Here is a 25,777-nt window from a genome sequence, read left to right as displayed (position 1 = left end):
GCAAAAAAGTCCAACACTGCTGTTGGTATGTTTGTGTCATGGTGTTCTTCCCACAACTTTGACCCACTTTCTGCACCATTATCCAAGGGTCTTTTATTTTCTTTATCTCTGGACCAGCAGGGCTCTGCTTTTGGCACAGAAAAAGGCTATCTCTGCTATTTCAGCATCTCTGTGGTTGCTGGACCAACAATTTTTGAAGTCACATGATGTGGCTAGCTTCTTTAAAGGCATGCAGCATAGGTTACCCCCTTGCCATTCATCATGCCTCAATGGGACCTCAACTTTGTCCTCACCTTTCTGATGTGTTGGCCATTTGAGCCTCTGCAGAATAACCATCTCAGGCAGTTGATCATCAAAACTGCCTTTTTAGTGCCCATAACACTCGGTGTGCACCCTCCTTATACCACCTTTCACCCGGACAAACTAGTTCTTCAGAGACATGCCTCCTTTCTTCCAAAGGTATTGACTACCTTCCATATAGGTCATAGCATCACCCTGCCTGCCTTCTTTGCTCTGCCTCATCCCTCCAAAACACCGTCTAGACCCAAAAAGAGCATTGATTTTCTTTCTTGATCGCACAAGAGAGTTCCTGGCGATCAACGCTTCGTTGGTTATGTAGGAGCTAAAAAAACAAGATAAGGCTGTGCAGGAAAGGACCATCTTGAAATTGATCGTTCTATGCATTATGATCTTCTATGCATTGGCCAAGAAGCAAGCCCCTGAGGGCTTGCGGGCTCACTTCACCAGAGAGAAGGTGGTGACCACTGCAGTAGTGTGTTGTGTCCTTGTCCTGGACATCTGTCAGGCAGTAATGTGGGCGTCCTTGCACACGTTCACCAAGCACTGCTGCCTGGACAGTCATTTGTGGCGGGAACTTTTGCCATTCGGTTCTGCAGGACTTTCTGATTTTATTCATTTGGCAGACCCACCTTTAGGGAGGTATTGCTTGGGTATCTAGTCCACAGTAAGGAATCAGCAGCTAGAAGTCTCAGTCAGATGACCAAGTTATTTACCTTCGGTAATGCCTTATCTATTAGAGAACCCCCATACATGTAACCTGCCAGCAAAGAGGGTTTGTGGGATCACAAATGGTAGTGGGGATGTGTAGGAGGCTGGCCTGGCTTGTAGTGGGTACCAAGGGGTACTTACACTCTGTACCCGGACCAGTTATCCCTTATTAGTGGAGGTGTTTCTAGCAGCTCAGGCTGATAGTAGGTAGCTATGGAGAGCAGCTTAGGCTGAACTAGGAGACATCTAAAGCTCCTACTATACCACTGGTGTCATATGCACAATATCATAAGAAAACACAATACACAGATATACTAAAAATAAAGGTACTTTATGTTCGATGGCATCTGTCGCTGTAGATACGCATGTTCTGCAATAGCTCGCCATCTGGTGTTGGGCCGGAGTGTTACAAGTTGTTTTTCTTCGAAGAAGTCTTTCGAGTCACGGGACCGAGTGACTCCTCCTTTCGTCTCCATTGCGCATGGGCGTCGACTCCATCTTCGATTGTTGTTTTTCCGCCATCGGGTTCGGACGTGTTCCTGTCGCTCCGAGTTTCGGAACGGGAAATTAGCTAATTTCGGAAGATTTTCGTCGGTATTGTTGCGTTCGGGATCGGCGTACTTAGATTCCACACCGCATCGAAGATCGAAGAGCTCCGGTGCCCTTCGGGGTAGTTTTTCGATCCCCCGTCGGGGCCTGGTCGGCCCGACCGCGTGCTGAAGAACGCCGATGGAACGGACCCCGTTCCGTTTCTGCCCCAAATGCCACAATAAATACCCCTACACAGACCAACACTTGGTCTGCAACCTGTGCCTGTCACCTGAGCACAGCGAAGACACCTGCGAGGCCTGTCGTGCGTTCCGGTCCCGAAAAACACTCCGAGACCGTCGAGCCAGAAGACTTCAGATGGCGTCCGCACCGACAGCCCAACGGGAGTTCGAGGAACAAGAAGAGGAAGGTACCTTCTCGATCCAAGACTCGGACTCCGAAGGATTCGACGATACACAAACCGTGAGTAAGACGTCGAAAACCACACAGAGAAACATTTACAAGGCCCAGGGGACGCCACTGCCATCCGGCCATGGCTCCACCCATAAATTCGGTGACCGACCGTCGGCACCGAAAAAGGCCCAAACAGTGCCGAGGTCGTCCGACTCCGGTCGAGACACCGGCACGCAGCCTTCTCGGGACCGAGAAAGTGCTGGAGACAAGCCTCGACACCGAGATGCCGGTGTGGACACGGCTCGACGCCGAGACAGCGGCACCGAAGCAGATCGACGCCGAGAGGTTTCGGCCCCGAAAAAGAAAAAAGTCACCTCGGAGCCGAAAAAACACGCAGACAGGGTTTCGATGCCGAAACAAACTGCAAGCGACCCAGCTTCAGGCTCTTATACAGAAGAGCACTCGCTAACCTCCCAAATGCAAAAGCATAGGTTTGAGGAAGAGCTACAAGCAACTGATGTGGACCATACGCAAAAGCGTATCTTCATACAGCAGGGGACAGGAAAAATAAGCACCCTTCCCCCCATTAGGAGAAAGAGAAGGTTGGAGTTCCAGACTGAACAGACACCACAACCAAAAGTGGTGAAAAGAGTTACCCCACCACCCTCTCCTCCGCCCGTGATTAACGTCTCACCAGCACAAACTCCATCACACTCCCCAGCTCACACCACCATGAGCCAGGGTGACCAAGATCAGGACGCATGGGACCTATACGACGCCCCAGTGTCAGATAACAGTCCGGAGGCATACCCTACGAAGCCATCTCCACCAGAAGACAGCACCGCGTATTCTCAAGTGGTGGCTAGAGCAGCACAATTTCACAACGTAAGCCTCCACTCAGAACAGGTCGAGGATGATTTTTTATTCAACACACTCTCCTCCACCCACAGCTCATACCAAAGCCTGCCTATGCTCCCTGGTATGCTCCGGCACGCAAAAGACATCTTTAAGGAGCCGGTCAAAAGTAGGGCAATCACACCAAGGGTGGAAAAAAAGTATAAGGCGCCTCCTACAGACCCGGTTTTCATCACTACACAGCTGCCACCAGACTCTGTCGTTGTAGGAGCAGCTAGGAAAAGGGCCAACTCTCACACATCTGGAGATGCACCACCCCCAGATAAAGAAAGCCGCAAGTTCGATGCAGCTGGTAAAAGAGTCGCAGCACAAGCTGCAAACCAGTGGCGCATCGCGAACTCCCAGGCACTACTTGCGCGCTATGACAGAGCCCACTGGGACGAGATGCAACATCTCATTGAACATCTGCCCAAGGACTTACAAAATAGGGCAAAACAAGTGGTTGAGGAGGGACAGACCATTTCCAACAACCAGATCCGCTCCTCCATGGACGCTGCAGATACAGCTGCACGGACAATTAATACATCTGTAACTATCAGAAGGCATGCATGGCTCCGAACGTCTGGATTTAAACCAGAGATTCAACAAGCAGTTCTCAATATGCCTTTTAATGAAAAAGAACTGTTCGGTCCAGAAGTGGACACAGCGATTGAGAAACTCAAAAAAGATACGGACACTGCCAAAGCCATGGGCGCACTCTACTCCCCGCAGAGCAGAGGGAATTACAGCACATTCCGTAAAACGCCCTTTCGAGGGGGGTTTCGGGGTCAGAGCACACAAGCCAGCACCTCACAAGCAACACCGTCCAGTTACCAGGGACAGTATAGAGGAGGTTTTCGGGGACAATATAGAGGAGGGCAATTCCCTAGAAATAGAGGAAGATTTCAGAGCCCCAAAACCCCTACTACTAAACAGTGACTCACATGTCACTCACCCCCTCCACACAACACCAGTGGGGGGAAGAATAAGTCATTATTACAAAGCATGGGAGGAAATCACTACAGACACTTGGGTTCTAGCAATTATCCAACATGGTTATTGCATAGAATTTCTACAATTCCCTCCAAACATTCCACCAAAAGCACAAAATTTAACAACACACCATTCCAATCTCCTGGAGATAGAAGTGCAGGCACTATTGCAAAAGAATGCAATCGAATTAGTGCCAAACACACAAATAAACACAGGAGTTTACTCACTGTACTTTCTGATACCAAAGAAGGACAAAACGCTGAGACCAATCCTAGACCTCAGAGTAGTGAACACTTTCATCAAATCAGACCACTTCCACATGGTCACACTACAAGAAGTATTGCCATTGCTAAAACTACACGACTACATGGCAACTTTAGACCTCAAGGATGCTTATTTCCATATACCAATACACCCATCGCACAGGAAATACCTAAGGTTTGTATTCAAAGGAATACATTACCAATTCAAGGTACTGCCTTTCGGATTAACAACCGCACCAAGAGTCTTTACCAAATGTCTAGCGGTAGTCGCTGCACACATAAGAAGGCAGCAAATACATGTGTTCCCATATTTGGACGACTGGCTAATCAAGGCCCATTCGTTCATAGAGTGTTCAAATCACACAAATCAGATCATACAAACCCTCTTCAAACTCGGGTTCACCGTCAACTTCACAAAATCCAACATTCTGCCGCGCAAGGTACAACAATACCTAGGAGCCATAATAGACACATCAAAGGGAGTGGCCACTCCAAGTCCACAAAGAATTCTAAATTTCAACACCATCATACAACGCATGTATCCAACACAAAAGATACAAGCAAAGATGGTATTACAACTCCTAGGCATGATGTCTTCATGCATAGCCATTGTCCCAAACGCAAGACTGCACATGAGGCCCTTACAACAATGCCTAGCATCACAGTGGTCTCAAGCACAGGGTCACCTTCTAGATCTGGTGTTAATAGACCGCCAAACTTACCTCTCGCTTCTGTGGTGGAACAACATAAATTTAAACAAGGGGCGGCCTTTCCAAGACCCAGTGCCACAATACGTAATAACAACAGATGCTTCCATGACAGGGTGGGGAGCACACCTCGATCAACACAGCATACAAGGACAATGGAACGTACATCAAACAAAACTGCATATCAATCACCTAGAACTTCTAGCAGTTTTTCAAGCACTAAAAGCTTTCCAACCAATAATAGTTCACAAATACATTCTCGTCAAAACAGACAACATGACAACAATGTATTATCTAAACAAGCAGGGGGGGGACGCACTCCACGCAGTTAAGCCTGCTAGCACAAAAGATTTGGCGTTGGGCAATTCACAACCAAATTCGCCTAATAGCACAATTTATACCAGGGATCCAAAATCAACTCGCAGACAATCTCTCTCGAGATCACCAACAGGTCCACGAATGGGAAATTCACCCCCAAATTCTGAACACTTATTTCAAACTCTGGGGAACACCTCAGATAGACTTGTTTGCGACAAGGGAGAACGCAAAATGCCAAAACTTCGCATCCAGATACCCACACGAACAATCCCAAGGCAATGCCCTATGGATGAACTGGTCAGGGATATTTGCTTACGCTTTTCCTCCTCTCCCTCTCCTTCCTTACCTGGTAAACAAACTCAGTCAAAGCAAACTCAAACTCATATTGATAGCACCAACTTGGGCAAGGCAACCCTGGTACACAACGCTGCTAGACCTATCAGTGGTACCCTGCATCAAATTGCCCAACAGGCCAGATCTGTTGACACAGCACAACCAAAAGATCAGACACCCAGATCCAGCATCGCTGAATCTAGCAATCTGGCTCCTGAAATCCTAGAATTCGGGCACTTACAACTTACCCAAGAATGTATGGAAGTCATAAAACAAGCCAGAAGGCCATCCACCAGGCACTGCTATGCAAGTAAATGGAAGAGGTTTGTTTGCTACTGCCATATTAATCAAATACAACCATTACACACAACTCCAGAACATGTAGTGGGTTACTTGCTTCACTTACAAAAATCTAACCTGGCTTTCTCTTCCATTAAAATACACCTTGCAGCAATATCTGCATACCTGCAGACTACCTATTCAACTTCCCTATATAAGATACCAGTCATTAAAGCATTCATGGAGGGCCTTAGGAGAATTATACCACCAAGAACACCACCTGTTCCTTCATGGAACCTAAATGTTGTCCTAACTAGACTTATGGGTCCACCTTTTGAACCCATGCACTCCTGCGACATACAGTTCCTAACCTGGAAGGTGGCATTTCTCATCGCCATTACTTCCCTAAGAAGAGTAAGCGAGATTCAGGCGTTTACAATACAGGAACCTTTTATACAACTACACAAAAATAAGGTCGTCCTAAGGACCAATCCTAAATTTTTGCCAAAGGTTATTTCACCGTTCCATCTAAATCAAACAGTGGAACTTCCAGTGTTTTTTCCACAGCCAGATACCGTAGCTGAAAGGGCACTACATACATTAGATGTCAAAAGAGCATTGATGTATTACATTGACAGAACAAAAAACATCAGAAAGACTAAACAACTATTTATTGCATTTCAAAAACCTCATGCAGGAAACCCAATATCAAAACAAGGTATAGCCAGATGGATAGTTAAATGCATCCAAATCTGCTACCTTAAAGCTAAACGACAGCTGCCCATTACACCAAGGGCACACTCAACCAGAAAGAAAGGTGCTACCATGGCCTTTCTAGGAAACATCCCAATGCAAGAAATATGTAAGGCAGCCACATGGTCTACGCCTCACACATTCACCAAGCACTACTGTGTAGACGTGTTATCCGCACAACAAGCCACAGTAGGTCAAGCCGTATTAAGAACATTATTTCAGACTACTTCCACTCCTACAGGCTGATCCACCGCTTTTGGGGAGATAACTGCTTACTAGTCTATGCAGAACATGCGTATCTACAGCGACAGATGCCATCGAACTGAAAATGTCACTTACCCAGTGTACATCTGTTCGTGGCATCAGTCGCAGTAGATTCGCATGTGCCCACCCGCCTCCCCGGGAGCCTGTAGCAGTTTGGAAGTTACCTTCAATTATTTATATATGTATCATCTCAACCTTAAATAGGTGCATACTTAGTCACTCCATTGCATGGGCACTATTACTACAATTCAACTCCTACCTCACCCTATGCGGGGAAAAACAATCGAAGATGGAGTCGACGCCCATGCGCAATGGAGACGAAAGGAGGAGTCACTCGGTCCCGTGACTCGAAAGACTTCTTCGAAGAAAAACAACTTGTAACACTCCGGCCCAACACCAGATGGCGAGCTATTGCAGAACATGCGAATCTACTGCGACTGATGCCACGAACAGATGTACACTGGGTAAGTGACATTTTCATTTTATGACAATATGCCAAAAGTATCTCAGTGAGTACCCTCGGCATGAGGATAGCAAATATACACAAGATATATGTACACAATACCAAAAATATGCGGTAATAGCAAAAGGAAGTAATGCAAGCAATGTAAAGTTACAGTAGATTGCAATAGGAGCACATAGGTATAGGGGCAACACAAACCATATACTCAAAGTGGAATGCGAACCACGAATGGACCCCAAACCTATGTGAGCTTATAGAGGGTCGCTGGGACTGTAAGAAAACAGTGAGGGTTAGAAAAATAGCCCACCCCAAGACCCTGAAAAGTAGGTATAAAGGGCACCTATATTCCCCAGAGAGCACAGAAGTCGTGATAAGGGAATTCTGCAAGGAAGACCAACACCAGCAATGCAACTAAGGTGGATTTCCGGAAGAGAGTACCTGTGGAACAAGGGGACCAAGTCCAAGAGTCGTGACAAAGTTGAGTTTGGGCAGATGCCCAGGAAATGCCAGCTGAAGGTGCAAAGAAGCTGCCACCAGATGGAAGCAGCTGTGGATTCTGCAAGAACGAAGAGGACTAGGAACTTCCCCTTTGGAGGATGGATGTCGCACGTCGTGAAGAAGCTTGCAGAGGTGTTCCCATGCAGAAAGACCGCAAACAAGCCTTGCTAGCTGCAAGGGTCACGGTTAGGGTTTTTGGATGCTGCTGTGGCCCAGGAGGGACCAGGATGTCGCCACTTGCGTGAGGAGACAGAGGGGGCGCCCAGCAAGATAGGGAGCCCTCACAGAAGCAGGCAGCACCCGCAGAAGTGCCGGAAAAGGCACTACGAAGAGGAGTGAACCGGAGCTCACCCGAAATCACAAAAGGAGATCCCACGACGCCGGAGGACAACTCAGGAGGTTGTGCACTGCAGGTTAGAGTGTCGGGGACCCAGGCTTGGCTTTGCACAAATGAAATCCTGGAAGAGTGCACAGGAGCCGGAGCAGCTGCAAATCACGCGGTACCCAGCAATGCAGTCTAGCGTGGGGAGGCAAGGACTTAACTCCACCAAACTTGGACTGAAGAGTCACTGGACTGTGGGAGTCACTTGGACAGAGTTGCTGAGTTCCAGGGACCACGCTCGTCGTGCTGAGAGGGGACCCAGAGGACCGGTGATGCAGTTCTTTTGGTGCCTGCGGTTGCAGGGGGAGGATTCCGTCGTCCCACGGGAGATTTCTTCGGAGCTTCTAGTGCAGAGAGGAGGCAGACTACCCCCACAGCATGCACCACCAGGAAAACAGTCGAGAAGGCGGCAGGATCGGCGATACAAGGTTGCAGTACTCGTCTTTGCTACTTTGTTGCGGTTTTGCAGGCGTCCTGAGCAGTCAGCAGTCGATTCCTTGGCAGAAGGTGAAGAGAGAGATGCAGAGGAACTCTGAGCTCTTGCATTCGTTATCTAAAGAATTCCCCAAAGCAGAGACCCTAAATAGCCAGAAAAGGAGGTTTGGCTACCTAGGAAGGAGGATAGGCTAGCAACACAGGTAAGAGCCCATCAGGAGGAGTCTCTGACGTCACCTGCTGGCACTGGCCACTCAGAGCAGTCCAGTGTGCCAGCAGCACCTCTGTTTCCAAGATGGCAGAGGTCTGGAGCACACTGGAGGAGCTCTAGGCACCTCCCCTGGGAGGTGCAGGTCAGGGGAGTGGTCACTCCCCTTTCCTTTGTCCAGTTTCGCGCCATAGCAGGGCTGGGGGATCCCTGAACCGGTGTAGATAGGCTTATGCAGAGATGGGCACCATCTGTGCCCATCAACGCATTTCCAGAGGCTGGGGGAGGCTACTCCTCCCCAGCCCTGACACCTTTTTCCAAAGGGAGAGGGTGTAACACCCTCTCTCTGAGGAAGGCCTTTGTTCTGCCTTCCTGGGCCAAGCCTGGCTGGACCCCAGGAGGGCAGAAACCTGTCTGAGGGGTTGGCAGCAGAAGCAGCTGCCGTGAAACCCCGGGAAAGGCAGTTTGGCAGTACCCGGGTCTGTGCTAGAGACTCGGGGGATCATGGAATTGTCTCCCCAATGCCAGAATGGCATTGGGGTGACAATTCCATGATCTTAGACATGTTACATGGCCATGTTCGGAGTTACCATTGTGACGCTATACATAGGTAGTGACCTATGTATAGTGCACGCGTGTAATGGTGTACCCGCACTCACATAGTCCGGGGAATTTGCCCTGAACGATGTGGGGCACCTTGGCTAGTGCCAGGGTGCCCACACACTAAGTAACTTAGCACCCAACCTTTACCAGGTAAAGGTTAGACATATAGGTGACTTATAAGTTACTTAATTGCAGTGGTAAATGGCTGTGAAATAACGTGGACGTTATTTCACTCAGGCTGCAGTGGCAGGCCTGTGTAAGAATTGTCAGAGCTCCCTATGGGTGGCAAAAGAAATGCTGCAGCCCATAGGGATCTCCTGGAACACCAATACCCTGGGTACCTCAGTACCATAAACTAGGGAATCATAAGGGTGTTCCAGTATGCCAATGTGAATTGGTGAAATTGGTCACTAGCCTGTTAGTGACAATTTGGAAAGCAAAGAGAGAGCATAACCACTGAGGTTCTGGTTAGGAGAGCCTGAGTGAGACAGTTAGTCATCACACAGGGAAAACATACAGGGCACACTTATGAGCACTGGGGCTCTGGCTGGCAGGGTCCCAGTGACACATACAACTAAAACAACATATATACAGTGAAATATGGGGGTAACATGCCAGGCAAGATGGTACTTTCCTACAGGATGACACCTACCCCATTTTACTGACATAATACTCATAATGAGTATGGTACAGGGATAAATAACGTGCTCTTGAAATTCAACTGCATGTTTACTTTTTTACCTGTCAGGGTGTGCGTGCCAGGTGTAACTACCTTTTTCTAGTGGAGGCATCTCGAGTACAGTTAATTTTATTCTTGTCACAAATTATCTTTGGTGTGTGGTTTTTGCTTTTAATCTTTTAGTAAGTTGCATAATCGGCCATAATTCATTGACTGTTACCCTTCTTTTGTTCCTCCCTGAACACAAAATGCCTGTATATGGTAATGCTCTGCTTGTTGATTGTAAGATGGATTTAGGATTTGTCCAATGGACAATATTGACCCAGCTCAGGTTTTGACAGTTTCTTTTATCAATCTCCAACTCCTTGAAAGAACTGCTAACCGTTCAGAATATCTCTCATAATAAAAACAGATAGGTTGGTTTCGATCACACGTGCTTCTTAGATGATTGAAACTTGAGATCCGCGCTGTCTAAGATTCCTAGAGATTAGGAGGGGGTGCATTTACCAAAGGCAAGTGGAGAAGAGAAAATGGAAAATTTGAGCAGAGGACAGGGATTCTTTAATAGAAGCAAGCTGTACGAAAGATTCTATTGCCTTTTGGAAGGTGATTAATATGCCCTTTCTAAAGGACCGTGTTGTCCCGACAATTGAGGGTAACATCTCTTCCCAAAGTTGAGTCGGGCAATTAGAGTCTAGTTATCAGCCACGCTGCATCAGTCAGCACTTGAGCAAGATGCCTGCTGATGCCTCAACTACTAGCCAATTGTAAGTAAGTCATCCTTTTTGCTATGATCAACCCCAAACATTTTGACTGATACTGGTGGTTACTGAGTCTGACTGTGCCCTGAGCACTGCTAACCAGTCCCAGGGCAGGTGCTCTGTGTAAAATGGTATATGCAAATTAGATATAATTATAATTGGCACAGACAACCTACCTATAAGTCCCTAATATATGGTAAGGTATGTAGGTTTAGGGCCCCCTCAGTAGATAGGGTACCCCTGGGTACAACTGCTGTGGTTCCTGGTGTCATTGTAAAGGCAGGCCTGCCTTGCTAGCTACTTTTAAGTTACAATTAACTCCAAAATCGACTTTGGAATTAAAAGTACTTCCAAAGCCTCCAACTACCTTATTTTTACATACGTCACCCCTACGTGCGCCAATGGTTGGGTGTAGTGTAAATGTAAGCAGACTTTATAAAAGGTGTTTTATAAGCCTGGTGAGGGAAAAACAGCCACATTCGTTTTCCCCATTGTAGTCAGTGGGCTCCATAGGCTCACATTGGGAGACTTTATTTTAAAATAATAAAGTCTTATTTCCAATAGAGATGACCAAAGTATGTTAGGTTTGGTACCAAATTATGTGTTAAAATAAATACAACAACTTGCCAATGTTGAATTTAATATAACTAGCACGGGTAAAGAGTTTTAGAGCTCTTTCTGAAAGTTGCCAAATTCAGCCCTGTAGTGCCCTTTCCTGATTGGTCAGCCTCTGGAAGTCTGAGCCAGGCTACCTTAATGAGGTGTGAAGTTGCCTGGGCTGAGACAAAGAAAGCATCTGGTGGGAGGAGAAGTGCAGCAGCAGATGACAGAGTAGGAAGATAGAAGAGTAGCCTAACTGGTCTTAAAGAAGGGAAAGCCACTTGGGGTTGAAACTGTACCTCCCCCATTTCCTGCTCCCCTAAACAGATGGGAGTCCCAATTATTAGATTAGGAAAGGGGCTGGAAGGTGTGTTAAGGGAGACTTAGCCACACCAGATCTATCCTCCAAGGATGAGTTTTCTCTATGTTGGATTTTTGGGGAATGTTGCGTTCTGGGATTGATATTTGCCACACGTCACAGGAAGTGTTCACCCCAGAGGATGTTACCCTGCACCCCAATAGGAGCACCTCCCTGATTCCCAACCCAGGAGCAAGGATAAATATTGCATAGCTGCCCGCCCCACAATTCATATCCCTGGATAAATAGATACTGGAGAAGTACTTCCCTGTTGGACCCCTGGCCTGCTCCTGAAGAACTGCACTCACAAGGATTACACCAGCTGCACACTTAGGGCTTTACCAAGAAAAGGACTTTGCTTCTGCAACTTCAGGAGTGGACTTCCTGTAAGCTACAGATACAAAAGAGGTGACCAGAGTCCCCTGCATCAAGTCCTGCAAGAAGAGCCCAGCTGACCAGCACCCAGTGGCAAATTTAGGACTCTGACCAGGTGCATTCTGGGAAGTGTAGTCCCAACTTCCAATGAGCAACTCAGAGCTTCTGGAGCATTAGATCAAGTTTGTGGACACTCCAAGGACCCAAAAAGGACTTCTGGAAGAAGATCCAGAAGTTTGGTGACATTTTGAGCAACTTTGAGAAAAAAGCTCCGTAAATGGAGTGACCCGATGCCTGGCCTGAATTTCCGGTTTGTCCCACTGAAAGCTCAGGAGCTCGACTTGCAGGATTTGACCGGGGGCTTGCAGAAAGGCATACTACGACTTCACATTGAAACAGTCTACTGAGGAGGATTGCATGACATTGAGGAAGAAAATCTCCAGAAAAGTTTCTAAGTGTGAAGGTAAAACTTTGACTGAGGCCTCCTGCTGAGTGCATCCGAGCAGGGTCCCATTGCAGTCGGCCTCAACTTTTGACTTTGCCCCAGTCAAGTGTGACCAGATGTCCCCGGTTGGCGCTATTGTTTTCTACGTGCTAGAAAGCACTTTTTTTCATTAACCTTTAAAAAATTCATATCTCCGATTCCCTACTTTGGATTTTTGGAGTTTTGGTGCCATTTTAAACATAAAAATATGTCATATTTATGTACATTCGTGTTGGATTTTTATTGTGTTGTGTTTTACTTATTTACTGTTTTGTTGATATTAAATACTTTACACACCTGTCTCCTAAGTTAAGCCTAACTGCTTGTGGGCCAAGCTACGAAGGGTTGAGCAAGGATTAATTTACTGAAACCTTGACTGCACATAGTGGGGGTTTCTGGCCTATTGCTAAGTGTGGGTAATCCACTTTCTAGCACCAACTTTTATCGTTTGATTTAAATGAGGTTCGCCTCTCACTGAAATCAAGTCCCCATGGAAAGGGCCGGGGCCTAGATGGCACTCCTTGAGAAGGGTACAGATCTACTGAAGGTCAGTATGAGGATTTGGGTGTACTGTATATGGCTGTGGGGCCTTATTGTGCAGGACACTCACAAATACTGCCCTGGCGCCAGTTAGGCACGTTTACTCAACCTTAAGCTGAACCCCGGGTAACTGTGGCTGCGAACAGTAAGGCTTAGACAAGGAACAATGTGTAAAGTATTTAACCGCACCAAACAGCGAAATAAGAAAGTCGCACAACAACCGTTTCTTTAAAATAAAATAGAGCATATTTTTATGACTTTTTTTTTTTTTTAATAGAGTCCTTGATCATCAAAATCTACCAGCGGGTTCCAAAGATATGACTTTTTAAAGCATTAAATACCATTTACATCAACAGCAAAGAAGCAGTGGTCAACACAAACTTTGGAAACTTTTGGAAAGTTTGAACAAGTTAGTCCTTCAACTCTGACTAAATTTGACTGACCATTTCCGACAGGGCAGAGGTCTAGGAGGCCAGTAAGTATACTTTAGGGAGTTACCTGGCCACCAGAATGTCTTTAAGGTAAAATCCAAAATCCACAGTACAACTGCCTTAGATGACAATGGAGTGGTCCTGATGCTGAGGGATGTAGACAAAGGATGCTCCTGATGCTGCACGGTTGAAAGGGGTCAATTCTAGGTCAGTCTGCGATTGAGGTGGGGTGACTTTGGCCACAGATCTTTGGTTCCCACAAAGTCCTCTTTGCACTGCTGCGGCAGGCCTTCAGTTCTTGTAATTCAACAGTCAGGAGGCAAACCTTTGGTGGAGGCTAGTGTCCCTTGGTTGTGATAAATCCGTGAATAGACAACACCCACGGATCCAGCAGACATGGGTGCAACTTTTGGCTATCTCTGATAAGTCCATTGATGTGCCCTGGCATCTCGTAGTGGCAAATCATCTGCAGTGGCTACCAACATGGCACTTTGGGCTCTTCCATCTTTAGTGTCCCTAGTGCTCTTCCATGGGGCCAGCCAACTGACCCTTGGAGTCACTGCTTCGATCTACGGCTGGGAATTAACTTTTCCCCAAGCCAAGAACTCCAGACAGGGTCCATACTTTACTAGTCCAAAGTGCAGAAAGTGGTGTCACGCCGCCATTGCAGTTTCTCTTTGTGTGCTTCCAACGTCTGTAAGATGGAATGGTCTTCCTTCTGTCCTGTCTCCAGAGCCCCGGTGTCCTGAGAGGCAGGTTGCCAAGGGTGCCATATTTATCGTAGGAAAGAGCCTTGAGGGTACAGTGCTGTCACTAGCTAATGGGCTAGTAGGTCCTCCTCCTTTTGAGTTACACAGTTCCCGTTGTGTGGCATCTTGCTATCCCAGAGTGCAACATTCTAGCTCCTCTCAAGATGGCATAACCCTTCCTTTGACGTCAGGAGCTTGGTAGCCCACTCCAGAGGTGTGGTTGCTTAGTGGCTACACACCCATGGAAAAAACGGTTCTGACACTGGGTCTCCCTCTCTGTCCCTGTCCCTAGGTTGCCTGCAAGAACAAAAGGCAGCTTGCTTGGGAATATTATCACTGTTTGCCCTTCAAAGGCGGGTTCCCTGTTGAAGCTTTACTTTTGGACTAACACTCTTAAGTGGCCACCCTGGGGGAGGAAGTCACACCTCCCCCTGCGTCAACTTCCTTTGTTCCTGAGCCTGGGAATGTGTCAGGGCCTTTGTGAGGCCACTGGACTAGCTGGAACACAGAGTGGCAACTTTCTAAATGTTGCTTGCCTTTAAATGTGACATAAATGTCGACTTGACCTTAAGTCCCATTTAATGCCACGATTAATTTGATACCTTACAGTACCCAGTTAGATAGTCCCATTCAGAAGTTAGTCAGGCTGGGATGCTAGTCGGTTACCCTGTGTTGGCCAAAGAGGTTACTAACCTTCCTCGGCAAAACAACCTTAAGGAGTTTGCTGTTAAGACATATATGAAAGTATATTCTTGCTTAATAATATACAGTTCCTTGTCATAGGGCTTGCTAGTCCTTCCTTAGCGGAGACTTACATATACCATTAAGGGACTTTATGCAGACAATGGTGTTTTAATGTTTAGGACTGCTAATGGTTTGCAAACTCTGTTGTATGCCTTTGCTTATTATATGGACTACTTGGATTTCAGTACTTACTTGAATACAACTGTATTGTGGTCTTATGCCTTTGCAGTACTCACTTTTCAATTGGTGGTGTGTTTATTGAAAATGCAAAGCCTTTTCTTACCTGGTTCAATTTAATTTCCAGGGGTCATGGGCCCGACAAAGAGCCACCAAGAAATCTTAGTTTGAGAGCTATATTTACATGATATTCATATTTTTCAGTAGGCTGGGACTAAAAACTCTCAAAGAAATGTGTTAATGGTACCAATCTAAAAGTTACCTATGACACAGGGAATTGGGTCTCAATTATGTTGGTAATTTATTAAATCACGTCCACTTATCCAGTGGCATGAAGTCTGGTCTAAACCAGAGACCCCATTTAATTGATTGATTATAGAACATTGTCTGTCCCTTGACTATGGTCAGTGCACTTCATAGTCTTGTTTCGTAGGAGCTTGGGGAAACCAGAGTTTTTTTAGTAGCCTATAATCCATGTGCAGAATTTCTCAAAAAGAAAATCTGAGATATTTGAAGACATTTGTTGGCTTAGTCTTTCCTTGCTACCTTGGTCAGTATTCAGCAGTATCTGTTTATGATAATGAATTCAGAACATAGATATCTGTTGACTTGTTTATGTTTGAATCTTATGCATCTTCATGTCACATTTCCTAAAATGGCTGAGAACGTTGCCACCTTGCCTGTTTTGGCTTTTTTACACAGCACAATAAGCTTTGTTTTAATTTGTAAATTTTATAAGTAGCCTAGGTAATTGTGGTTAAAAGCACCATTAAGGATAACGAGTTATATGAATTGTAAACCCACTATGATATTTCTGCACAAGTTACAACAGGTATTAACATGTTTTACTGTGTTGTACCATGATTGCTTAGAAATTTTTTTTATCAATTATTTGATCATATCCTTTTGACTGCATTTATTTTTTCTTGCTTTTTATTAATTGTAGTCTTTCACTCTTTTAATTGTGTGTCTTGATTTTTTTGTTTCTTCAGTGGCGGCCGGCAGATTTAGAAGGGAGAGGGACGGGCAGAAAGCACACTCACACTTTCTCTCTCTCACACACACACACACACACACACACACACACACACACGCATGCATGCACATCCATTAACAACACTCATCAACATTCAAACATGCACGCACACACCAAACATTCATTTAAAAAGATCTCTCTCTCTCTCAGCCTCGGACTCGCTCTCTCTCAGCCTCGGACTCGCTCTCTCTCAGCCTCGGACTCGCTCTCTCTCAGCCTCGGACTCGCTCTCTCTCAGCCTCGGACTCGCTCTCTCTCAGCCTCGGACTCGCTCTCTCTCAGCCTCGGACTCGCTCTCTCTCAGCCTCGGTCTCTCTCTCTCTCTCTTCTCTCTTCTCTCTTCTCTCTTCTCTCTCTCTCTCTTCTCTCTTCTCTCTCTTCTCTCTTCTCTCTCTCTCTCTCTCTCTCTCTCTCTCTCTCTCTCTGCCTCGGTCTCACTCTTTCACTCTTTCTTTCTTTCTTTCTTTCTTTCTTTCTTTCTTTCTTTCTTTCTTTCTTTCTTTCTTTCTTTCTTCCTTTCTTTCTTTGAGATCCCAGGAGGGTTGGGAATGCAGCAGTCCCAGCCTCGTCACAGAGTGGGATGGGGTCAGTGAGACTGCTGACCCCTCCACACTCTGTGACGAGGTGTCACTGATTGACACTCACCCTGGGCGCTAAAGGGCTTAAACCTGAAGCCAGGTCGAAGTCAATGGGTGACGCTTCCCTCGTCACCCGGGGGAGGGCCTCCAGCCACCTTTGCTGAGCCGTGGAGGTCAGGCTCACAGAAGTTGTGACCTTTTCAGCCCAGCAAAGTTCAGCTCAGGCAGTCAGGACTCTGCACAAATCACGCATGTCTGCTCCTGGCAGCCTGACCTGAACATGAAGAGTGTCTGTCAGGCTGACCTTTATTCATCCTGACAGCCACTCTTCATGAGGGGCAAAAGGTGGGGGGTCATGGCACCTCTGCCCTAAAGTACGGGACGCGCCTGTTCATGTTTGAAACTTTTATGGTTGTCTAACCGGAATAAAGATTGATTTGAGATGAGTTTTCTCATGGGCAAGACCTTTTATAGGCAAGGTCTCTCACCCATAGATAAGGCTTCTTATAAACAAATCACTACTACTGGTTGCAGATTCCTTATGTAAACCTATTTCCAGGCAGCAGACTAGATCCAGAACTTTTTCATAACAGCATGATAGTGCTGTGTGACCTCATTTGCAGATTTGTGAATCTTCCCGGTTGTGGACATCACAGGTCCAATATGAGTTGTGTGTGTGTGATATTGATTTCTTTTTCTCTGCACTCTACAGGCGCCAGATCTTGAGGCACAGAGATTTTAATGTGTTTTTTTAATTGTTTACAACGGTTTATGACACAATTTGTCTTTTTTGCTGGTCTGTTGCCGCCTTACAATTTTGCAATTACCATCTTACAGCATTCCACCAAATTTCCATCACTGTAACTGCAGATGTGCCATTGATGACTATATATGTACATACGTAAACACATCACACACACACATTCACTGAAAAAACAAATGTTAAAGGGACGTTATAGTTAGGAATTAGAATTTAAACAGTCATAGATTTTCACCTAAAAAACAGAGGTTAAAGGGACAATATAGTTAGGTTCACATTTTACTAGCACAAAACCATAGAAATTCAGCAGTTACAGGTATGGTTATCTCAAGTAAGTATAAATTGTGGCATAAGATATGAGTTGAGCAAATAGCTCACCTGGTGGGCCACCTTCATGGCTGGATCGGCTGAGATACCACCACTCCCTCTGCCCATCCAGCCTCCTACCCACTACCTGTTCCTCTGTTGTGCAACTTGCCAGGTCTAGCACTATCTTAGAGCTTGGTGGAACCTCACTTTCATCAGATGTATCTAGCAGACTACATTTATTGACAGAAAACTCCTAACATTCTGCTGTGGCCCACCTCCTCCGTAGGTGTATTTCTATTGTAAGGTAAAAATAGAAACTCTTTAGATTTATTCAAAGAGTGAGTGATTGAAAACCTTTATCTTATTTAATATTTTTCATCAACATTTTCTGGGCACATGCCAAGTAATTCAGATGTTTATTATTTTGGCAGATTCCATCAATATTGGTGTGACAGGGATCAGTTTAGGCAAGAGCTCATCTCACATGACATAAAGTTCCGTCCATCCTCGGGGTATTTCTAATGTTGAGGAACAGAAGGAAGACTATCCATTGCTTGGTGAGAAATGAGAAACAAAGTATGAAATATTTTTTGGTATTCTAGCTTTTTATGTAGTTCTACTAAGAATGTTTATGACTACTATGACCCTTATAACGAGATGGCCGGATTTAGGTGCAGGGGTACTGTGAGCAGGAGGTAAATGTCAAGTTTATGTTACAGGGAAGATGTCAGCAGTGAAGGGGAGGATGTTGCCTGGCTTGGGGTGCAGAAGGAACGTTTTCTGCTCCCCCCGTAGTGCTGGAGTGGGCTGAGTTGAGCAAGTAGCTCACCTGGTGGGCCACCTTCATGGCTGGATCAGCCGAGGTACCACCACTCCCTCTGCCCATCCAGCCTCCTATTCACTACCTGTTCTCCTGTTGTGCAACTTGCCTGGTCTAGCACCATCTTAGAGCTTGGTGGATCCTCACTGTTATCAGATGTATCTAGCAGACTACATTTATTGACAGAAAACTCCTGACATTCTGCTGTGGCCCACATCCTCCGTAGATGTATCTCTATTGAAAGGTAAAATAGAAACTCTTTAAATTTATTCCAAGTAAAGTTGATCAAAAGCCTTAATCTTATTGAATATTTTTCATCAGCATTTTCTGGGCACATGCCTCGTAATTCAGATGTTTATTATTTTGGCAGATTCCATCAATATTGGAGTGACAGGGATCAGTTTAGGCAAGAGCTCATCTCGCATGACATCAAGTTCCCTCCATCCTCAAGGTATTTCTAAAGTTGAGGAGCAGAAGGAAGACCATCCATTGCTTGGTGAGAAATGAGAAACAAAGTATAAGATATTTTTGGTATTTTAGCTTTATTTAGTTCTAGTAAGAATGTTTATGACTACTATGGCCCTTATTACGAGATGGGCGGATTTAGGTGAAGGGGTACTGTGAGCAGGTGGTAAAAGTCACGTTTGTATTACAGGGAAGATGTGAGCGGTAAAGGGGAGGATGTGGCCTGTCTTGGCGTGCAGAAGGAACGCTTTTTGCTCCCACTGTAGTGCTGGGGTGTGTGGGTAAGTGTAGGCCATCCTGTGCCTTTGCCTGCAGCTCCTGACCATCTGTAGTCTAGTGTTTTATGATCCAGTCATTTCAGGTACAGAAACCAAAAGACCATTTGTTGTTTGATGGAGCAGTATCCCTATAGGGAATGCCATACACATGATAATGGCCCAGAGGGCTTTTATTCACAATGGAAAACGATGCCTGAGAGAAATACAACAAAGAAATATGTGAATAGAAAAAGTTATTGAGATACTCAAAACAGTTAAAGGAAGTTTAATCTGAAGATGGTATGAAACGGAAGAAAATAATCAGAATGTCGGTGAAATTGTTAATATTGTCCACAATATGGCTAATGGAGAGAGTATTCTACAAGCATCAACAAATTTAGTAAGTATACTGGTATACAAAAGATGGCAGTGAATAGTCACATCGACTTCTGTTAGAAATATAGTGAGTGAACAGAAGTATTATGAACATAGCTATTGGCTAGGCAGTTGCTCATAGTGGTAACATGGATGTCTTCTAGTCGGTGATCCTAAGAGAGAAAACTAAACAGTAGGGTGTGCATGTTGATTTCTCTTTGCCTTGTGGAAAACAAGGAAATATTAAAAATAGAATGCTAGTATGTGTACTTGTAGACGGGCGTTTCCACAGACTGGAAAAAAAATGTGGCATAGTACCCAGAGCCCAACACAGGAAATAGCTGGATCAACTGATGAAAAGCGCACACCTGTGTTGCAGCAAATAAGTATTCTCTCTTGTGATTTCCAGCTAACAGTGATGATTATAGAGACATCTTTTTTAAATGAGTTTAGGAAAGTATCATCTTTCTTGGCATGTTACCCCCATTTTTACATGTATGTCAGTATGTTTTTGCCTGTCTCACTGGGATCATGCTGGTCAGGACCCCAGTGCTTATAGTTTGTGGCCTAATGTGTGTGTTGTGAATAGCGCTTAACAGTGTCACTGAGGCTCTGCTAACTAGAACCTCAGTGCTTACGCTTTCTCTGCTTTTAAATTTGTCACTGTAGGCTAATGACTTCATTTACCAATTTCAGTTGGCTCACTGGACCCCCCTTAGAAGTCCCTAGTATATGGTATCTAGGTACCCAGGTCATTGGGGTTCCAGGAGATCCTTATGGGCTGCAGCATTTCTTTTGCCACCCATAAGGAGCTCAAACAAACCCTTTCACAGGACTGCCACTGCAGCCTGCATGAAATAGTGCACACACTATTTCACAGCCATTTTCACTGCACTTAAGTAACTTCTAGGTCACCTATATGTCTAACCTTCATTTGCTGAAGGTTAGGTGCAAAGCTCCTAAGTGTGAGGGCACCCTTGCACTAGCAAAGGTTCCCCCACATAGTTCAGGGCCATTTCCCGGGACTTTGTGAGTGCGGGACGCCATTACACGCGTGCACTACATATAGGTCAATATCTATATGTAGCTTCACAATGGTAACTCCGAATATGGCCATGTAAGGTGTCTAAGATCAGGAAATTGTCCCCCATTCCAAATCTAGTATTGGGGAGCCAATTCCTTGCATCCTGGGTGCCCCACCATGGACCCCCAGTACTGCAAACCAGCTCTCTGAGGCTTGCACTGCAGCTACAGCTGCTGCCACCTCATAGACAGGGTTCTGCCCTCCTGTGGTCTGAGCAGCTCAGTCCCGGAAAGGCAGAACAAAGCATTTCCTCTGAGAGGTGGGTATTACACCCTCTCCCTTTGGAAATAGGTGTTACAGGTTGGGGAGGGGTAGCCTCCCCAGCCTTTGGAAATGCTTTGAAGCGCACAGATGGCGCTCTCCTTGCATAAGCCTGTCTACACCGGTTCAGGGACCCCTTGCCCCCTGCTCTGGCACCAAACTGGACAAAGGAAAGGGGAGTGACAACTCCCCTGTTCATCACCACCCTAAGGGTGGTGCCAAGAGCTCCTCCAGTGTGTCCCAGACTTCAGCCATCTTGCTTTGCAAGGTGTGGGGGCACTCCGGAGGGCTCTGAGTGGCCCGTGCCAGCAGGTGATATCCGAGACCACTCCTGATAGGTCCTTACCTGATAAGGTACCCAATCCCCCTCTCAGGGCTATTTAGGGTCTTTCCTATGGGTTCTCTTCAGATTCTCCTTGCAAGTTTCCTTCAGGAACCCTCTGTAACTACTACTTCATCCTCTGACCTCGGACCAACCTCAGCCTGCTCCAGGAACCGTTGTAACAGCAACAAAGTATCCACAAGGGATGCTTTTCTTCTGCAACTTCAGCTCCAGTCAGCAACTGCAACAGTTTCCATGTTGTGCACGCTCTGGGGACTCCTTGTCTTCACCCTGCACCAGAAGGACTGAAGAAATCTCCTGTGGGGTAACAGAGTCACTCCCCTGCTCACGCAGGCACCTTCCAAGACAACGAACGGTACTCCTGGACTCCTCTCACAGCGACGAGCATGCTTCTAGAAACACAGAGGGTGAACTCCATCGACATAGACTGTCCTGAGGTCCTGCTGATGCAATTTGGAGGAGGTAAGACCTTGCCTTCCCTGAGAGCGACAGTACCCCTGTGCACCACGTCTTCTTCATCTTCTTCACCTCCTGAGGCCTCTGTGCACTATTTGCAAAATTCCTTCGTGCACAGCTTGGCCCAGGTCCCCAGCACTCTGTCCTGCGACCCTCAACTCGCTGAGTTGACCTCCGGCGGCGTTGGACCCTTCTTTATACTGCTGTACCAACCATGTTTTGCACCTCCTTTGTCCCCGTGTCCTGGGACTCCCGTGGGTGCTGTATGGCATTCTGAGGGCTCTCTGAAGTGCTGAGAGCCCCCTCTTCTTCCTCACACAGAGTTGAGACCCCCAGGTCCCACCTGGGTCCAGCCAGTGCCATTTTGACGCAAAACGCTTATTTGTCATAACCAAGGCTTGTTGGCGACTTCCAACACAAAATCACGTCTGCATCCATCTTCACGTTGTGGGACATCTTTTGCATCACGCAGGAACCTGCTGGCATCTTCCTACGGTGCATTTCTGCAGTCTTCGTCCAACCGGGGACTCTTCCTTTGCACCCTCTTCTGGGTTGGCAGGGGCTCCTGTCCTTCCTGGAACTTCTTTCGACTTCTGGACTTGGTCCCCTTTTTTTGCAGGTCTTCAGGTCCAGGAATCCAGTAGTTATTTGCAGACTTGGTTGGTTACTGCAATAATCCATATCACAAGGTGTAGTGTGTCCTAAGGAAACTTGCAGTACTTTAGTCCTGCTTTTCTAGACTCTAGGGTGGAGTAATTTACTTACCTTTACTGTATTCTTAGTCTCACAGCAAATCTCTACACACTACACTTGTCTAGGGGGGAATTCGTGGTTCGCGTTCCACTTTTATTTTGTATATGGTTTGTGTTGCCCCTAGACCTATTTTCTCCCATTGCATTCTATAGCATTTCCTATTGTTTGCACTGTACTGTGACTAATTACTTGTCTAATTGTGGTGTCTAGTGTATATATTGTGTATAATACTTACCTCCAGAAGGAGTATTGCCTCTAAGATATTTTTGGTACTGTCACCCAAATAAACTACCTTTATTTTGGTAACACTGAGTATTGTCTTTACTTGTGTATAAGTACTGAGTAACTATAAGTGGTATTGCATGAGCTTTGCATGTCTCCTAGTTCAGCCTAAGCTGCTCTGCCATAGCTACCTCTATCAGCCTAAACTGCTAGAAAACTACTACTTCACTAATAAGGGATAACTGGACCTGGTATAAGGTGTAAGTACCCCAGGTACCCACTACAAACCAGGCCAGCCTCCCACAACCTGCAGTGTCTCTTCCAGTAGCTTCTCTGTTCATTTAACAAGAACTTTGCATTGTAGGACGTTTCCAGAAGCACAACACTCTGGAACACTACATAGCTTTCTTGGAGTTCAAGACACTGATCGTGTTGCTTGCCATTTATAAGACATTTGAGGTCACTACATTCACATGCAAGGTCTATCACCCTTTCATCATAATCTTCTAAAAACTTATTCTCTCAGCCTGTCTGAGTGTCTCTTTTGTAATCTTCCTCGGTGTTGCTATGCTTGTGGTAATTCTAAGTTGGAATGTCTACCAAGCTTGTACGGTGGACGTTCTAGGTTTAAGCAGTTGCCAATTGACGAGGACAGGAGCACCACGCATGAAGTTAACAGCGACATTAAACTAACGTTAACCCTACTTCTAAGGAACAGTGTTTATTCACTTCATTTTTGGCGACGAAGGATGGCAGGCACTATTCTGCGTGGATACACAGAACCCAGGGAATGCCGGTATTTGTGAAGCGCGTTCACCTTGCAAACAGCGTGTTTGAAAGGTGCTCAAGTAAGGACTTCACTAGCGCGTCTCACGTGTAAGCACAGTATGCAGTGCGTATGCAGAAGACTGAAATTGAAAGTTTATTAACTGTTTTCAGCTGCTTACCCCGCGAGCTGACACTGTTTAAAAATGTGAATGCGTCTTCCTTGTTGCGCGCAGGTTTAAGTGGAATCACGCTATGTTTCGAGCGTGTTTACCCATCTAAAGTAAATAAAAGCGACGTACAGTGACGCAACCGGTGACCATCTTGAAGTGTTGGGAAAATTGTCATTGACTTTGCTTCGCAGCGCGAATTAGCATATTAATGTGAGGTCAATTGCTTCAGAGAGCGCACACGTTTAGCGATGCAACGTTGGAAAAGTCATCATTGAATTTGCATTTCTCAAAGACATTTTGTATGGAGCAGATGGATACGATCTTCGTGTCATTTCATTCACCGGAGGATTGTGTCTGTTGCGGTGATGGGCACACCTGCATGTGACTTTTTGTTTTAATAAGACAAGTTTTAAGAATATTGTTTATTGTTATTGTGTTGGTTTTTTTTGTTTCTTCTTGCTTTAAAAAAAAAAAATCTTTAGAAGGAAAAAAAATTAGTTGTTGTTTAAAAAAAAAAAAAAAAAAAGATAAATAAGCATGAATGTAACATCAACACAAATTAACTTACTACCTCAGTTTTTGACTCAACCAGGTGCTCCACCAATAGAATGGGAGGAATGGATTGATATTTTCGATAACTATCTTGAGGCTTTGGATGGTTTAGGGTTTTCCTCCAACAGAAAAAAAGCCATCTTACTTACTTCTTTGGGTAAGGAAGGTCACCATGTGTTCAAGTATTTGCCTAATGCAGTTAATCAGTCAGGCCAGCCAATTGAAGATGTATTTTTAGAGGCAAGGAAAAGGCCTCTAAGGCCCCTTGAGGTTTGCAAAAACTGAAAATGTGGTAATGCAAAGATAAAAATTCTATACTCAACCCTAGAGAGTTAAGGAATTGGTTGATTAATTTGTTACACGGTTGAGAGAATTGTCTGTTAAGTGTAGATTTGGCGTAATGACAGAAGAGATGATTAGGGATCAACTTATTGTACAATGCAGGAGCAGGAAAATGCAAGAAAGATTGTGGGCCGCTAAGGACCCTACATTGAAGGACGCCATTGAAATTGCTAAAGTTGTTGAAGGAATCTGAATTTTGTATGAAGCAGATGGGAAAAAAAAGAGTGTTGTGAAGAAGTGACAGTTGTAAGTAGTGTGGTTGCCATGACTTCAAAGTCATCACGGGGTAAGTATAATAACTCCTTTACCAGCAATTGCAGGATTAATAACAAGTTGTGTACAAGATGTGGCAGTAGATACCTCACCTCCGATTAAAAAAACTGTAATGCTATAGGGAAAGAATGTAGTAAGTGTGGACGTAAAGGACACTTTGCTAAGGTATGCAAAGAGAGGGAGTACACCAGAGGAAAGGTGGCTGCAGTTGTTGATGACGTTGAAGAAATTTTAAGCAGTGATAAGGTTGATAGGTGTCAGAGTCACCAGATCCTCGGGGTCTGCTGGTGTTGACAATAGGGTATTGTGTGTTTCCTAATCTGACATTGAGGGTGATGTAACGCAGAGAATGCAAAGACCTAAAGCTGTATTTAACATAAAGGATGTGTCCGTGGAATTGATGGTGGATTCGGGTTCATTATATACGATTTTGCCGAAGGATTTGTTTGTCCAGAAGTGACCCACAACAAGGTTGTTAACTAAGGACGTAAATCCCAGGGGATACCAAGGGGAACAGATTGATATAATTGGTTACATGTTTACTGAGAAAACTTTAAAGAGAGAAAGACTTCGGGCAAAGTTTACGTTGCAGAGCCTGTCCTCCTATTCTTGGGTGGCAGCACCAGTATGATCTCCACATTGTTACAGTTCTACATGCTTCCACTCATGTCATGGTGGTTGAGAATATCACACTAGCTGATATTCTGCGAGG

At 45.5% G+C, this 25,777-nt stretch overlaps 1 protein-coding gene across 3 annotated transcripts in view; it reads left to right on the top strand.

Annotated features, from left to right (window-relative positions):
- FAM149B1 (family with sequence similarity 149 member B1) overlaps positions 1 to 25,777 on the top strand; it is a 342,707-nt gene that overhangs the window by 289,212 nt on the left and 27,718 nt on the right. For 2 of the 3 annotated variants that reach the window (XM_069240410.1, XM_069240409.1), the window contains exon 12: positions 19,115 to 19,240. The exons of the other annotated variant lie outside the window; for it this stretch is intronic. In XM_069240410.1, the coding sequence (XP_069096511.1) occupies positions 19,115 to 19,240 (126 nt within the window). The remainder of the gene's footprint in view (positions 1 to 19,114; positions 19,241 to 25,777) is intronic. 3 annotated transcript variants of the gene reach the window in all.

Source organism: Pleurodeles waltl, chromosome 6 (genome assembly GCF_031143425.1).
Source record: "Pleurodeles waltl isolate 20211129_DDA chromosome 6, aPleWal1.hap1.20221129, whole genome shotgun sequence".
Taxonomy (NCBI): domain Eukaryota; kingdom Metazoa; phylum Chordata; class Amphibia; order Caudata; family Salamandridae; genus Pleurodeles; species Pleurodeles waltl.
The sequence above is the reverse complement of the archived record's forward strand: the minus strand, read 5'-3'. Positions and strand labels throughout refer to the sequence as shown.